At 39.7% G+C, this 17,254-nt stretch overlaps 1 protein-coding gene across 2 annotated transcripts in view; it reads left to right on the top strand.

The window, feature by feature from the left end:
• Positions 1 to 17,254, top strand: part of stpg2 (sperm-tail PG-rich repeat containing 2) — a 54,430-nt gene that overhangs the window by 17,025 nt on the left and 20,151 nt on the right. The window contains exons 8-10 of one of the 2 annotated variants that reach the window (XM_030415986.1): positions 2,823 to 2,976; positions 4,136 to 4,299; positions 4,534 to 4,626. The exons of the other annotated variant lie outside the window; for it this stretch is intronic. Coding sequence (XP_030271846.1) covers positions 2,823 to 2,976; positions 4,136 to 4,299; positions 4,534 to 4,626 — 411 coding nt within the window. The remainder of the gene's footprint in view (positions 1 to 2,822; positions 2,977 to 4,135; positions 4,300 to 4,533; positions 4,627 to 17,254) is intronic. 2 annotated transcript variants of the gene reach the window in all.

Below are 17,254 nucleotides of genomic sequence, written 5' to 3'. Positions count from 1 at the left end.
CAATATCAGATTAAACATATTTAGATCCACTAGAATCAGATTTTATTTTATTTTATTCTATTTTAAAAGATTTATTGTCTTTAGCTGATTCAAAATCATAAGATACACATTCCTTTCACTTCTCTGTAGCTGACTCGGGGCTCGCACCTCCTGACAATGCAAAATCAAACTTCCTCACAGGCTTTAGTAAAGTATCATACATAATATGGAATGCAAACTTAAAACATTGTAATGTAATGTTATGTATGGTGCTGTCTATGACAGGATTAACAAATTAGCTTTTTGTGTAATTTGTCTAATACACATTTCAGGGATGCAAGTGAAAAAAACACTTGAAACTCAGGGTTTGATCGCAATGATACAGTAGGTAAGTTGATTACTACATTATATTATATATATCATATATATCATATGAGATAATATACCCATTATGTTACTTACTCATCAGGGAGAGGCCAGCTCCAGGTCAAGTAGGAGCCCTTTATCACCTCGTAGCTCACATGCAGCTCATGCTTCATTCTCTGCTCAGGACACCCGTTACTCCACAGCAAGCATACAAACTAAGTAGTTGTTTGCTGCGATATTAATGTTTAATATCTCATATAAGGAACCCTTAAGTGCATTGTTAGTTTAGTTTATTTACCACAATGCACTGGCTGTATAAACGTTAGAAAAAAAGTTACACATGGCCATGTGTGTGCAAAATATTTGTGTGCTGTGTTCTTGGGACTGTTCAGTCTCGGATCTCATAATGTACCAAGAACTCCATGTCCTTTCGTGTTTGTGTGACAGTGTCACCCACAAACACAGATGTACCTCAGTGGGTGTCAGTGACATCACAGAGTCGATGGACTAACAAAAGAATCAGGCACAGAGAAAGAAGTTGGGTGTTGTATGAATTTTGTGATCAAGTTGAAACTTTATAACCTGAGGAGATGCTTCTTGGCCGACTTGGTGGCTTTGTGACTTCAACTTTATATGCAGGTGTACAGCCTGTAAGATGCTCTCCATGCTTAGATTTAACTCAACTTAACAGTGGAACTGAGGTTCTATTGTATCATTATTCTATATCATTATTCTGTGGCCTCATTAATCTACACTAACAGATGTTAATGGCGCCCATAGAGTCACCTTGCATAGATAGCATAATTACTTTGGGCATGATATTCATTTCTTGTCATATGTGTTTAGAAATGGAGCAACAGGAAGCATAACAAAAAAATCCAACTTTAGAGTAGATGAAGCATCAAAGTGAAGTGCCAACAGGGATAGGAAAAAAAGAGCCAATTAATAAGACTTCAGCCAAGCCAGTGGGGCACTATTGGATTGACAGATGGCCACAAAGACCGGTTCTACAAATGTTCTTGAATGAACACAGTTTGTTTTGGCCTTGAAACAGCATGTTGTGTAACTCATGCCCCTCTTCTGTATTCTCTTCAAATAATAACTCAATTTCCAACCAAATTATTCTCTTCCAAGTCAGTTTTTCTCTTCTCCCTCCATTTCTTTAATCAGCTACACTTCTTAACTTGTTCTTCTCTCCATATTCTGAGTCACTCACAAGATTTTCATTGTTCCACAATTTATTTTCCATAGGCTGAATAGGCTGAATTCTGTTTACATGGAAATTACAAATCAGTGATCAGCATGACTCCAACAATGGGTTTGTCTCCAACAAGGGTTAATATAGTTTAAATGTCGTCTGGGGACCTGACTAAGAGTCTGTTGTCTTGGTGTGCTCAGTGAGTGTGTGTGTGTGTGTGTGTGTGTGTTGTGTGTGTGTGTGTGTGTGTGTGGGTGTGTGTGTGTGTGTTTGTGAGCATGGCACTGTTAAAGTGAACATGCTGGCATTTGGAGAAATCAAGTCCTTTTTATTCCTCTGCTGTGTTTGATAACAAGAAGCTGAATGGTTCGGTTTTGGGAGGCTGAAGAGAAATTTAGACTACATTGAAACGCAGCTCACCTCCAGTTATTTTGACTCAAAAGGCAACTTATCTGCCATGGTCCCTTGATTGCCTGTGTTGTTATAATAGGCTATCAGATAAACACATTTATACCCTGGAAGTGAAGCTGTCGAGCAGTTGCAGCGCTGAATCAGCTCTGATATCAGCAAAACAGTCAAAGAACATTGTGCACCTGATTGTGTGTATCATTATTTTTGAGTCGGAGATGCTGTTTACGCCATCTCATTTTCTCTGTCCTCATCTCACCACTTTGTTCTGCCTGTATATATTTTACTCTCATCTATTCGTCCTCTTATGCATTTACATCTTCTTTTGTCATTCTTTTCTGTCCTCTCTGCTTTCTGTCAGTTCAGTGTTGTGAGATTTGTTGTGTTGTGAAAGAGTTGACTCTTGAATCCAGGCTTTTATAAACATAGTGTATTGAGCCAAAATCAGCAATCCCATAAATATCACCTTTTGCACTTGGAATAGATTGATTCTTTTTGCTTGTTATTGCTTTGCTGAACTATCTCAACAACGATTAGATTACCATGAACTACATGAACTGAACTACAGCTGAGGTTTGAAAGGGAAAGTTTGGACTGAACGCTGTTGATTAAAGTTAAACACATCGAATCGAATTTGTGGCTCCATTTTTGTACATCGAGAAGTAAACTCTCACAATGATGATAGTGAGGTTGCTGACTTTTAGTCTTGTAGGCTGTGGGCTTTTTATCCTTGACTGTGAAGAGATTCATTTATCTGTTCTATATCTCAGTTTTATCAACAAAAACTGTGAGCTAGGGGACTTGATTTTAAATGTATCTTTCTATGTACTCTTTCTACTTGTATTCTGTTCCATACCTGTCTTTTCCCTAGAGGTTTAGCGATGTGAAAGAAGTGGCGCCCCCTGTTGGTACATATAATGACCCCCGATGTGCCCTGGAGGTGCTGAAGAGGACTACAGGAGCGAAGAAAAGCCCATTCGGCATCAACGCCGAGCGCTTCACTCCTAACCAAAAAAAAACGCCTGGTCAGTATGGGTCGGGACAGTGCGTGTGTGATTTTGTGTGTGTGTGTGTGCCTGTGCGCCAGTCTTTGCTGTTCAAAGTGGTATTCCTCTTTGATGTTTTACAGATGCAATCCAGAGATCTTTAATTGTTCTGTATATGCAAGTGACAGAAGTTGTCATACACATAAACAGATTTCGTAACCTGGGTTTAGCTCTTAGAATTAATGTCGGAGGCCTGTCTCTGAACACCCACATCTTACCCTGTCAGCTGAGGAGAGCATTTTTAATGCATCTGTTTTTGTCTTAAAGTCTAAATCAAAAGTCTAATTTTTCTTTACAAGTTTAAATTCTAGCTTGTCATGACCATTATTATCAATCTAACAAGTAATAATTAAGATTAAGTACTACTTTGCAGCTTGTATTAACGTTTTGAAATGAACTGAAGGGGGACTGACTTCCGCCATTGTGCCGTCTGTGTCTCTGTGAGTGTGTATTGTCCAAAAAGTAAACCATTATGATGCGTACCATATATATCCAAAAATATTTGTAACATATCTGTAACATTGCTTCAGAGGGCATTTTTCAACATTTTGTTGCAGTGAAAACATTGAACACTGAATATTAAAAAAAAATATTTTTATTTTGTGAATATTTTTGGTCCCCAAAAATAGAGGTTATTTCAAATTGACAAAAATCTTTTGATTTGCTTTGTTCTCAAATTGCTTGTTAGTCTTCTGTTGAGTTGGAATATACACAGGATTTTCTCAAGCATTATTATAAATGCACACCCATTCTTTCTCTGTTTTCAAGCATTTTCCGTCAATCTGTCACCAAAGCAGGTGTTCACACATGCAGACACAGTGTTGAGCATAAAAGCTATTAAAATAGCAGAGAAGCATGAGTGTCCCCACATGAAATTAGTGAATGCAGGTGTAGCATCTTCAGCGCAAGCCAACACTATGTCTATGATACACACTTCCAGGATGTAAAAACAGTAAGCCACAGTTACACTCACAGGACATGTGTCTTGATATCTGCTGCTTCACTGGAGGTCTGTTTACATTTCTTGCATCATCATGGAGGTTTGGACAGAACTGATTAGATAGGTCTGAGGGAAAGTAAAAGACACAAGATTCAGAAATACGTAAAGTAATCCCTCATTTTTTACTACTTTCCACAGGTCCAGGATCCTATAATGTGTTTGAGTATGGATTAGCCCAGAAGAGTTTTAAAAAGGCATTTTTAGAGAGAAATATGAAGGGAGGCTTTGGCTCCACTGCTCAACGCAGCTCCTTCCCCCACAATAAGGAATCTATAATGGTCCCAAGTCCAGGACAGTATAAGGTAGGAAGAGCCATCAATATAGTCATTAATATATGTTCCTTTCTCTCTATAGAGATCCTGATATGTATTAGGCTGATATGTAAAGCTAGGATCTAAGGGTACAGCTTACAGATTTGTGATACTGAGTTATATAGATAAACATGGACTTGACAGAAAGTTCTGTTATGTTCTGACTTTGGTCCTCTTTGTAGTACGTACTTACATGTGTGTGAATCCTGTGTGTTTTGCATTCAGATAGAAAAGCAGACAGAGGAGAACTACAAAAAGAAGCCCACAGCGGTTTTCAGATCAGCCACTGAACGTCTGCTGTCATCACTACTGACTAAAGTGAGTCTGTTTTCCTCTCCTCCCTCGGGCTCTTTGGCTTCAGTTTCCCCTGGAGTTGTCTTTGTCTCACGACTCGTTCTTATCCTCACAACATGTTGCTGTTGTAAAGCTGCTGAAACGTACTTATCAGAAGAGTCTAAGATGGGGCAAAACAGCCTTACATGCCAAGTTGTTAACTTTCATAAATGGGCCATCGCAGCGGTTGCATCTGACCCACTATGCCATGGGTCCTGTTTTCCAGCAGTTAATTTTCTTTGGCTGCTTCTTTTCTTTGCTTCCTCTTCCTCCTAATGCTCATTTATGCTGAAGAAAACAGGTCACATTTCGGGGTAATTAGTTTCCTGTACCTCTCTCATGTTCCTCTCCCTTTTGTTCCTTTTTCCCGCCCACTTTCCTGACTTTTTCCACTCGAGTTGATGTTAATACAATATATTTACATACCTAACTCTTTCCACTTATAGTATAACTTTGTTTAATAGGATTTTAAAAGACTTATTTGCCTTTTTATTCCAAAAGTTTTCCATAGACTATGATTAAAAGCTTACTGAAACCTGCAGGAGAACTATTTCATTATAGACCTGAATTTCAACAATATTTATAAAACCGTAAAAACGGATCTTTATGGAATAAGTAATTAGGGTTTCAGTATTATTGCACACAATCTTTTTGTGTCATATAAATTTAATTGAGAGAGAAATTATGTCAATAGAAAAATCTAGACTAAAAAAAGATCCCATTTTAACAGCAATGTTATCCACTCTCATTTCACTAATTACATTTTCTATTTTGCTGTGTCTTTTTTCTGTTTCGCTGCCAGTTTTTTCATGCATGCTGCTGAAATCATCAGTTTCAGTTATGATACAGTTGGTAGAGGGAATTTTTATAGTTGAATCACTTGTTGCATTTACTCCAATTACTCCAAACGTTGCTGGCCCCTGGGGACTTACACCTGTAATATCCATCCGCCTGTGAGCATTGTGTCAAGACCTGAACATTTCCACAGCGTATTTGCCAAAAAAAAACTGGAGGCGTAAACAAAAAAGGCAGCGAAGGACAAATGTCAATAAGTAAAATGAAAGTGTAGGAATGTTGTAATCGAAAGAGGAACTTTGATTTATGATTTCAGTTTGGATTTCTTTGTTTCAAATGATTATTGTTTTGTTCAGTGAAATATTTTAAATTTCATATACTTTAAAGATTATTATCATTATTATAGTACATTAGTTACAAACTGCTTGCTATAAGATGGTGACAGTACAGCCAAAGTGACCTTTCAAAACACTGTAAACTCTCTGTCTTTCTGGCGCTTTTTTATGATTATAACCATTTTCATATAGCACTTGTTTAAAATATTACTAAAACTGCTGTCCTGACACTTTTACATTAATTAACACTCCAGCATTTTGCATAGAATACTGAATGTTAATGTCAGCAAGTAAATACTGGCATGATTTAAAACAGTGACAATGTTTGGATTGTGAAGGTGGGTTTCTTTGCCCTGTGTGACACAGGACAGTGTTTACTTGCATATAAATAATGTGCTAATGAAGAAACACAGAGAAGCAGCTGGATGTGAGGGTTAGCGATTAAATCTTACGGACTTCAGTAGTGAAAGAATGTTCCAGGAGACAATTATGTAAATCTGCTGCTAAAGTGTATGCTACAGCATTTTAATATTCAAGGTACACAATTTGTATTTTCATGTACCCTTCTGGGTACCAGCTGGTGTTTACTCTGATTAACTCCAAAGGTTAGAAGTGCTATCTAAATCTTGAGGCAAAGGTCTCCACAACTGATCTCAACACTGCAAACTATGCAGCTATCTAGAAAGACAGAGTTTAAAGGGTAATTCGACACTTATCACAGAGGGCAGACAATTGTAAATTGTAGGTGCACTGCTGCACATCATTGGTTTAGTTTGTCATCTTATTGCTTTCATACGTACCTCCCACTCAGTTGTGCACTATGTTTCTACCACTAACATAACATAAGCAACATCGCAGCAAACAAGTTCCTTCACATGCACTCAAAAAGGAGCTTGGTAAACATGCTACATGTTTAATCAAACCTTATTTTGGAAATATAGTTTGCCTTTGTGAACTGCATTAATGACAGAAGACTTTGCTTCCTGATTTTTTCTTGGGGAGTCTGTTACTGGCAGGGAGTTTTTATTGTTTTTCCAACCAAACAACTTATTTATAGTTGTTCAGGCTTTCATAACCCAGTTTCATGTATACATGGGCTGGAAATCAGGAAATCAGGATAAATCTAACTAGGGAAATGTGATTTTTTTTTCCCTCCAGGAAACAGGTTTGTAATTTACACTATATAACCCTTAATCTGTTTATCTTCCTAAAATTTATTTAAAAGTCTTTCTACTAAAACTGTGCATTTGAAAAAATGATGTTTAAAAAGTTAGAAAACGGCTGAACTTAGGTCTCACCAGGCCCAGTTTTCATAAGTCCTCACCATCAGGACACAGAGTCCTGCTGGTTTTCATTCCTGCTGTCTAATCAGGGAGCGATTTACACCTCGGACACCAAGTGAATGCAATTAACTACCCGGTAGGACATAAAAGCAGCAGGACTCTGGGTACGGAGCAGCGGGATTGAGAACTGCTGCCCCAGCGAATGAGGAGCAGAGCCTGAGAAATATGCAGGTGTAACACAGGAAAATATCACAATTGCAATACTAGGTGAGCATACTAATGTTGTACATCAGCAGTCTTTCAAACCCTCTTGCCTTCGGATGTAGTGAGGTGAGAGGTCATGGTTACCTTATACCCCTGAGCGACCATGCTGAACCCAGCATAGTAGAAAATGTATGCCATAAAATGTTCTTGATGAGGACGGGATGACATCTTTTGGACAACTTTTGTGTATTATATGTTTACATATTTTTAGTGTGATGCTATTTATGCGTTCTGATAATGTGGATCAGTCACATTTTATATCACAAATGAAATCATCCGTGCAGATGATGCTCATTAGAAAACTGAGAATTCTGGTGCTGCTCGCCTCTGTAATAGTCTCTACCTCATATATCTGTCTGCACTGTTTGCCATTTTTCAAGACAATGGCTCGGTGTCGTTTTCTGTCAGGCTGCAGTATATTGTGCTGATGGATAATCGGGCTCACTCTGAACTCTCAGTGTACTAAATCCTAATGTAGACAGTGCAAAGCTTGACAGCCATACTATACACAGTCCACGTAATGTTTGTGTTTCACATTGTCTTGCACTGATGCAGTGGAGCTACAGTATGGATCTGGAAGTTGAAAGCATCCAAGTTCAAATGATCAGTGGTAGACTTTCATTATATGCCAGACGCACAGGGTGATTAAATATTTAACAATAGCTTTAACTTGGCTCCATTCCCAGCAGCAGCACTTCCAGCTTGGTTTTGTGTTCCCACAAATATAATTGGCCGCAATCGCGGGTGGGGAGCCGGCGAGGTCGAGGTGAAAGAAGCGGCTGGTGGCACCATGTGTCACGGAGGTAGCACACGTCTGTCTGCAACTCTCCTTGGGCAAACAGCATGGTTAGCAGTGACAAGGACGGATGCAGAGTTTGGAGAAAACAGGGCAAAAAGCTGAAAAGAAAACAATAGTTTATGGAACTGTGCTTTAGAGACACAATATAACCTCTACATATCCCTGCCTGTTTCACTCTCCTTCTCTCTGGGTTGTACCTCTGAGTGCTCTGTGGAGAAGATCTGAGGCCACTTATAATGGCTCCACACAGAGCCTCCTTTATGACCAGTTAATGAAAAATCACACAGGGACGTCTTAGCTGTAACAGTTAGCCACATACCGCGCTGCAGCCTAGGCTGTATCCCTGGTAACAGTGAGTCTCCTGCTGGGACGGATATTAAAAGTGTCTAATCAGGAAACAATCATGACCATGTGAAGGAAGTAAGACAAGAAAAAAGAAATCATGTATTATTATTATCTGTTTCATGCTTGGAAGTTTATGTCCTCTGTACTTTGACTTAAAAGCTTCATCTAGCAGTAGAGGTCGACATTTTATTGGAGGAATTATTCACACTGCATGGCTTTTGAAGTCAGAAATATAAAAGACTTATCATGTCAGTTGAAATGATAGAAGCTGTCTTGTTTTAAACACAACGGGGAAACCTCTTATCTGACTACCAGAAGATATGTATTACTTTTTTTGTCTGTCTTTAGCTGCTCTGCTTTCTGTATTCACGATCTTTAGTTTGTCAGTCTTTCTTTGTTTCAAGGCAAAGTCCAATTTATTTAATTTATTTTTTTGACACTGTAAATTTCAAATCGGCCTATTCCCAAATCCGTTCTACACTGGTTAGATTGCGAAACACTGGCTCAATACATATTGAAATAACACGCATGGCATGTTTTATTTAGGTTGATTTTTCTTATCTTTTGCTTCACCCGCTTTCAGAGGATGCTCACCTTTCTGACAGTCTAAATCAAACACACCTCAGCTAGTTCAAATATTTGAAGCCATATCAGATCTGTACTTTGGCTACAGGTCTGGATCTGATATGAGTTGATTACCTGTCTGTGGAGAAGAAAGAATCAGACACGTTGTTGAGAGATAGTAGATCTGAAAGAAGAGACGACTATGAGTAGAGCTTAACTTAAATGAGAGTTCTCTCTAAACCAATGCTCTTTTTCAGTATTATTTCTTCCTTATTTCTTACGTTCTCTTTCTGTTCTTGTCCTCTCATCCCTCTATCCTTCCCCCTTGTACCTCCCGTTCCACATTCCCCCATTCTCCATCTCTTTCCTTCTCCTCCTTCCTCCTGACCAAGCCGTCCCGATAATGACCTCACTGTTGTGGAGGTCGTGGGATACCCCCAGGCAGCGCTGGGGGAGAATAAGAGAGGAATTAAATTTGGACCTGTGTTTTACCCTGAGGCAGTGGAATTCCTCTCGTCTATGGATCAATGAAATATTGCCCTGTCCCTTGAAGCGACAGCAGAGAGGCTGGACAGGCTGTTTTGTCTGTAGGTCAGTCAGTTTTTACCAATGTGTTTCTGTCTTTCGTCATTGTCATCGATTATGTTCTGTTGCCAACGATGTGGAGATGAATCGAGGTCCTGATGGATGGTTATTGTTTTACTCAGTGAGACTGTCAATGGCAAGGACATCGGTTCAATTATCAGGTGTTACCAATAGCTTTAATAAGTGCACTTTCACTTACGAGTGCACTTCAGTGAATTGTGGGCAGTGAGTTAAAAGCACAGTTACGTATTTTCTAGCACTAGGGATCTCTCAATCAGAACAATGAATACAAAAGACATGGACCCTCTCCCAATGGCGCACCTAAGGCCTAAAGCCCTGAACCCTCTCAGACTTGCTGATGTCACCTGGTTGATATTTGAGTACGACTTCAAGGGAGCAAAATGGTATTGATAAGAATGTGACATTTCGTTGTATCTTGTAGGTTTTAGGTTTAGAATTACTTTAAGTAGAGAATCAGTTCTAGGGGAAAATGAAAATGTCAGATCTTAGGTTTTAAATGTAAATGTTTGTGTATAGTATAATGAATATAATCAGATATTCAAGAGCGCCAACATCTGGAACATCTTCGGGCTTCTCGTGGTGACCCAATGTAACCCCTTGGCAAACGTTACAACACTGTAAACTGTGGTCAATTCCCTCAGGCAAAGTCGGCAGAAATGCAGACTTACAGAAAGTGGCCATACAGGGCTCAACGTGTCTGAGTGAGCCTTGATGCACTTCAACGATTCAACAGTGAGACAGCCCTAAGCCCTCGCAGACTTCCCGGGAGCGTGCCTCAAAGACTGTGAGTTTGTGGACATTGGGATTGGGCCATCGATCGACTTTGTCCTGAAGTAGTGTGGGATCATGTGAGTTGTTGTCTGAGCTACCATTCTAGATGATGCTGCAATGGCAGTGGAAACAACTCAACAACAGTCACATACAAAAATGCTTATCTAGTTATAATTTACACATACACTAAGTACTATTTACATTTGATTGATAGGTGAATACAGGGAATCAAGTGTGAAATGAAGGGTTCACTCAAACAACACTGCATCCTAATATACAGGATAATATTGTACAAGTGTCATGAGTTATTATTAGTATTTGAAAATGACTCAAAAAATTAAAGGTTTTCATATAAACTTGATGAGTAATACTTATTTTAAATATCTCATAAGCCCCCAACAACATCAGCAAATACAATAAAAACATTTTCAGGTTTATTCTGATACAAAAGCCAAGTATTTGCTATTCACAGTTCTTTTTAAGCTCATCTGTTGGCTCAGTGCATCTCATTTTAAGCAGATGTATCCAAGTAATAATGTCTCTGCCAGTCAAACAAATTTCCAGTTTATCTGCACTAATATCTGTGACGCTGACAATGAACAACACTTCATAATTCTCCTTCCTCAGTGTGTAACTGGCTTGATGGAATCAGACAGATGATATTGAAACATGGCTTTTATTACATTTACCACTGACAGTGATTGGAAGCAGGATTCATAATACTCCAACGGTGTGGAAATAATAATAAAAACAAATAGAAAAAGGAGGCACCTCACAGGAGACATTTCCATCCTTCACTCTCTCTGTTGCTTGTAGAGGTAATACACTGACTTCCACTGCCATGGCAACAAATATAAAGTGTTTTATTTAGCAGCATCCGTCTGAACAATCACTCATTACTTGCTAATGCACAATTATAACCTGGATTGACAGGCAATAAGGCACATATGCCGGAATCGTGGTTTTATTACAAAAATAGTTTACTGTGAAGGCCGAATAACGCATCTGTGTTAGGTGTTACTTTATGTGAGGTAGCTCTATAGGTGAATAGAGTCCAGCAATTGTTATTGTGCAACTTCTCAAAAATGTAACTTCAGTCGGAGCTATGTGGGCTTTGTGGGGACTGGACTCTTGTATTTTCCCTCCTACCTGTTTCCAGCGCCGGTTGCATTCATAAAAGTCACATCCCACATGAAAATCCTATTCAGTAGCGACTGTATTGTATTTCTGGTCCAAAGACAGACAGACAGACATCTTCCACAAGGCCTGACGCAGTCAAGGGAAACCTCAATAATGTCAATTACAAGTGGAAAAACACCACATTGCTCTCGGCCACACACAATGAGGAAGACACAAAAAGAGAGGGGAGATGAAACTGAATGGAAGAAGCAGTGGGAGGGAATGAAGGGAAGGCAAGGAGAAGACAGAGAGAGAGAGCCTCTGTGTATAATGTGTAATTATCTATCTTATTAGCTTGGATTAAGATAATTAGAGTGTTTGCTAAACATACATTTATCAAACTGAAGAGCAGCATCACCCCCTGCTCTGCCAAATGAAGGCAACGACAAAAATCCAGGAGGTGAAATTATACTGAAAATGAAAGGGGCGTGAAACAGAGAGAAGAAGGAATGAGGGACAGATAGAAAGAGAGGCTGACAACATGGAGAGAAAAACGTAATGAAGACAGAAAGAAAGAACGACGGAAAGACAGAGGCATTGAGCAGAAGTGAGACATTTCAGTCTCCCTAGAGAGATAAAGGTGATAAATAAGTAAAAGCCATTTGAGTCAGACAAAGTGTGCGACAGCTCCATGGAAGGTAACGCCATAGGCAAGATACATATGAGTATCTTGAATAGGAAAATATGCAGTGGCCGAGGGTTTGTCACTTATTGACTTTTTGTCTCGGGGTTTCATTGCATTTTTATGATATATCCATGGACAGCTAATGGCATGTCATGGTGCAGCCTCTATTTATTGGAGACAAGGGAGTCGAGTGATGAAAGAAAAGGAACAAAAACAGGAAAATGGAGTTATAGATTTGATATGGATTTTACTGTCAGCTGTCAGGGTAATGATGATGATTTGAGTCCCTGTGAGAATTCAAGCGTGGTCGCATACACTAGCACACATGCAGAGGAAGCGAACCACTCAAATTGTGTCCATATACAAATACACACATGTATTTATCTAATCAGAATGTCCACACAGTATTTATTGTGTGCATGCATACACATAAACAGTATAGTAGCTACCACATATAGAGGAGACACACACATGCGCAATTAAGTGACCGAATGAGAAGAAGTGCTTAGTGACACTTCTACCCTGAGGCTTCAGACAGTAACACTCCCATCATGCTCTGCTCAATATTCGCCTGAACAATTCATAAACGTGATGGATAGAGAGATTTGAAGAAGAGAGTTGGGGGGGGCGCAGAGCGGCCGTGCTGTCATATCCAGTAGCTATATTGACTAGTTTCTCTGACAAGAGCTTTTTACTCCCATTTTCTTTTTCTTCTGGTTGCTTCTCCGTCCTGCCCACTCTCTTTCATTTTCTCTTAGCTGTAAACGGAATAAAAAAGGAAATGACAGGCAATGTTATTTATTTTGTGCATGAGTCGGTCAGTTTGCTAATGTGTGTATGTGGCCTCTCTGTCATCTGATTTACCCATCAAGCTACCTATCGCCACTTAAAGTGATAGTGAATCTGTATTTTGAATGGTTTAACTTTGATATTTAGGATAATATTTAAGCCAAATAGAGATCCCTCTTTTGAAAGACACAAGAAACGCTGCTGCCTTTGCACTAGCTGGGCATTCAGATGGAAAGCAGCACAGTGTTAATAGTCACAAGTGGCTGCCATCTCGGCCTCTACTACAGCCTCTAAAATTGACATTGTGATCTAATTCAACACCCATGTGCCACATCCGGCCTGCCAAAGCCTCCCTATCAACACAAGGAGTATTATCAAATTCAGAAAATTTGGCATCTAATATTACTTGCCAGTGGGAAAGGCCTGGTCCGCCCTGAGAGTGATTGTCAATTAGCTTGCCAAACCCCAGGAAATGAGCCAAAATGTCTGCAGTTCATGGTTCACCCACTCTACAGAATCAGATACTCTCCAACTCTATCCTTTCTACTCTGTTGACCCAACCATCAAATCCAACTACCTCCCATGCTAGTAACTTCCTGGATCTGACACCAGTGCACTGACCGGACTGCAGATGTTACTCCAGACTTGTCGGAGAATCACTTTGCTTGTCCATTAAAAGCAAGAGACATTTATTTTCTTTGGCCAACTCTTGTATTGAGTCTCAAACTGAGTATTTTTTGTTTGCTTCCTGCGATCCCATAGAGGGTTTTTTGTTGAAAAAAAGGACACAATTATTGGTAGGTGACCTGTCGGTTTTTATATGAAGCACTGACTGCCTCCTTGACAGAAGTCTCTGAGCATCTTCTGTTTGGTTGTCTTTAAGGATTTCTCATGGTTTTAAGGACTCTTTTCACTCTGATGTAAGCTGTTAAAAATACCCTTAATTTTTTTAAGACAATGAATCCAGCCCTCACAGTGTCTGCTAGTAGACACTAGTAAAATGTGGCCCAGGACAAATGTAGTTTACCATGCCTGGTCTCTAGGGTAGACTGGCAAGACCTTGTGATACTAACTCCATCAAAATAATCAAAAGCCAACCCACAGATGACCTGTTCTTCTCCTTCACAACTTGTGAAGCAGACTGGCCAGACAACCAAAATAAAATGCTAAATGCTGAACACTTTCCACGTGAAAAAAAAACACCTAATGCAATGAATACGGGCTGACAGGTCTCAAAGATGCTCTCTCAGTCCATTACTTCTACTCTCTGCGTGTGATAAAATGCCTTTATTATAAAAAATTTGAAGACAATTTTTTTTGTATTCTACCCTGTGTGTCTCTAGGGGCCGTTTCAGAGAGAATTATGAGTATAAAAGTATTTGAAGTAAAAGCTGTAGGTCCAGTGCTTTTGCCTGATCCACTGTACAGTATGTCTCCCTTTTAGTTGTAGACGTATTATCTACAGACTATTTTAAGCCATTGTCTGACCTCTTAAGTGCCTCTGTCTGGGCTTCTATTCACTTTTTTCCTCACTTTACTTTTCAGTTAAATTGTCGTTAAATTGCTGTCCATTAAAAGCTGTGTGGGTCTCTGACTATTTTTTTTTTTTTTTTTTTAAAGAAAGTCTCTGATTCAAACAGCTTGCTGGGTCCTATTGAAGTCTGATGCTCAGATTATATAATGGCCTAATCAGCTAACAGAGATAGAGAAAGGCTGCGTGATACATGATGATCGACAGAAAGATAAAAGAAAAAGTTCTGCCACTGACTTCTAGAGGCTGCAGTGTTCGTGACGCCTACACAGTATTGAAGAATTGCAAAAGGCGAATGACATACTAATTATTTTTCTTCTCTTAACTAATCTTTGTCATGATGGCGGTGCTTGGAAAAAGGCCACCGGGTGATTAAAATCAAGGCAGAGAATTAATATGCTGAAGGATTATACAGCAGTTTAGAGACCATACTCCATTCAACAACACTGGTTGTTGCAGCAAATGCCCCAAAATGACAAAGGCCCCTGGTGGATGTAGTGATTTCTCTAATAGGGAGCCATAAAGGAAGTAGTGTTATGTTGTTGAAGAGCTACAACATGGATGAATGCGTCAACAAAACATCGTACTTTAATGGAGTTATGAGTATTAATCTTTTACAAGATTTTTAATTTGCCTCTTGCTAATGACTGATGCTCACTTTTGACTTCACCCGTCCTCTAATTAAGTTGTTCTGAGCTTAATTTCCGGCCTTGCATGAGATAGATTCAGATTAAGTGATTCATATCTAATGAAAATACGATGTTGACATCTTTTAATAGCTCAGGTGCGTTCATTCAATTCTGTTTTGATTTACAGAGACGCGATGGTGAGGGGTAGGGGAGGTGAAGTAAGAGATGAGTGGAAGTAGAGACCACGTAGACGGTAAAAGGAGAGCTTCACCAACTGGAATAAATGGTTGGATGCATGCATGAGCAACAGAGGAAGAGACAGAGAAAAGAGAGACAGAACAAGTGAGTCTTAAAATGTGTGATAGGGCACAGATGGAGAACTTGTCTGTGTAGCACTTTCAGATTTTATGATGTGTGGATGCTCTCTAAGTTATTGCTTGGAGGAAAACATCACATACGCTCGGTGAAATTCTTTTTCTCTCTTTCCTTGTCTTCCTCGCTTGCTGTGAAGTCCTGGTTATTGTTACCTCCCTGCTGTCTTGCTGTTATAAAACAAGTCAGCTGAAAAACAGCCCTTCCTCAAAAACAGCCTGTGACTCGAAATAAAAGACATTTTTACAAGCGGAGGTGGATAAACACTACCTGATTTCTCGCAGATTCTCACAACTCCAGATCAAGCCTCTGTAGAGTCAATACCTACTGTATGGTTCATTAGTTTGTCGTATGCAGTGTCGCCATTTAAATGGTAAATGGTTGCTTTCATAAAGCGCTTTTATCCAATACGCTTTACAATTTGCCTCTTATTCACATATTCACACACACACACACACACACACACACACACACACAACCCTACTGATGGCAGTGAGCTACCATGCTGGCCTGACCATTGGCAGCAATTTGGGGTTCAGTGAGTTGTCAAAGACACTCCAACATGTGGACAGGAGGGGGTAGGGATCGAACTGCCACTGTAATAAGTGTATAATCTGTTAAGTCCTTAGACCTGCAAATAAACTTTAAAAAATAGGGCCTTTGTCAATATGACCATTATAAAACATTTTACATATGAGTGTTTCTTAATCTGACACTGCTACAGCACGGTTTAGATTTGGTCAAAGGTCCCCCGGGGGAGTTTTTGACCACTTTAAGCACTAATTAGGTCAATTAGCCATGTAGCTAGCAGCCCTGTTAGCTGACTGGACTCTGCCTGGACTGCAAGCGTGGGTCGGGTGAATCACTGTGGGAAACGGGGCTGAGCTCATCCAGGCTCGGCAGCCTCCAAGTGAACAGGGCTGGATACCAGAATGGGGCTTAACACAACCTCAGAGTATAACAGATGTCAGTTCGACAACAGGGGATACAGTGCGGACTCTACTCTCTACGACATCACTGACCAGGGCTGTGATTCCCGGGTAGAGAGTACACAGCAGGCGAGGGAGGCAGAGGAGTGCAGCGGCAGAGTAGTGAGAGTCAGGCATCGACAGAATGTTTGTTTGAATGTTTGAAACTACAATTCTGGCCTTATCTTACACATTGTCCCTTTTAAACATGTGTTGTTTTATTTGAACATACAAGGACCAACTGCTGTCCTATTTCAGAATCACATAGCAAAAAATCCATATTTGAGTCAGTCTTAACACTATTTATTGTTCTGAGTAAAATCGAGTGATTTTTTTTTTTTCTCTGGCGCCTCCTCACAGGAGGTGTCTTCTTACATGTGTTGTCTGTCTGTCTCTGTCTTAAATCCAGTGTCGTGTTCAAAGAAACAGATTGCACAAATGCAAATTGAGAAAGGTAGCAGCTTTAATACACTACTTGATGTAAATTAGCATAATTTTGATACTTTTCAGATGCACCTTTTCTGTCTAGTGTCAGACTCAGCCAATGCTCCATCTGTCAAATTTAATTTGTATTGACCTGCTTTTAAAAATCTTCAGCAGCGTGTGAGAGACTGGACCCCATTTGTATTTATTTATCTTGAGAATAATGGAATTGTCAGCAGATACCAGCGGACCTGTGGCCCTGACCAGAATAGAGATGAGTATTTAAACAAATTAAAAACGTTTCTGCCCTTTTTCGATTGGATTAGAGGACGTCA

This window comes from Sparus aurata, chromosome 5 (genome assembly GCF_900880675.1).
Source record: "Sparus aurata chromosome 5, fSpaAur1.1, whole genome shotgun sequence".
Classification (NCBI taxonomy): Eukaryota; Metazoa; Chordata; class Actinopteri; order Spariformes; family Sparidae; genus Sparus; species Sparus aurata.
This window is presented reverse-complemented; position numbering and strand designations above follow the sequence as displayed.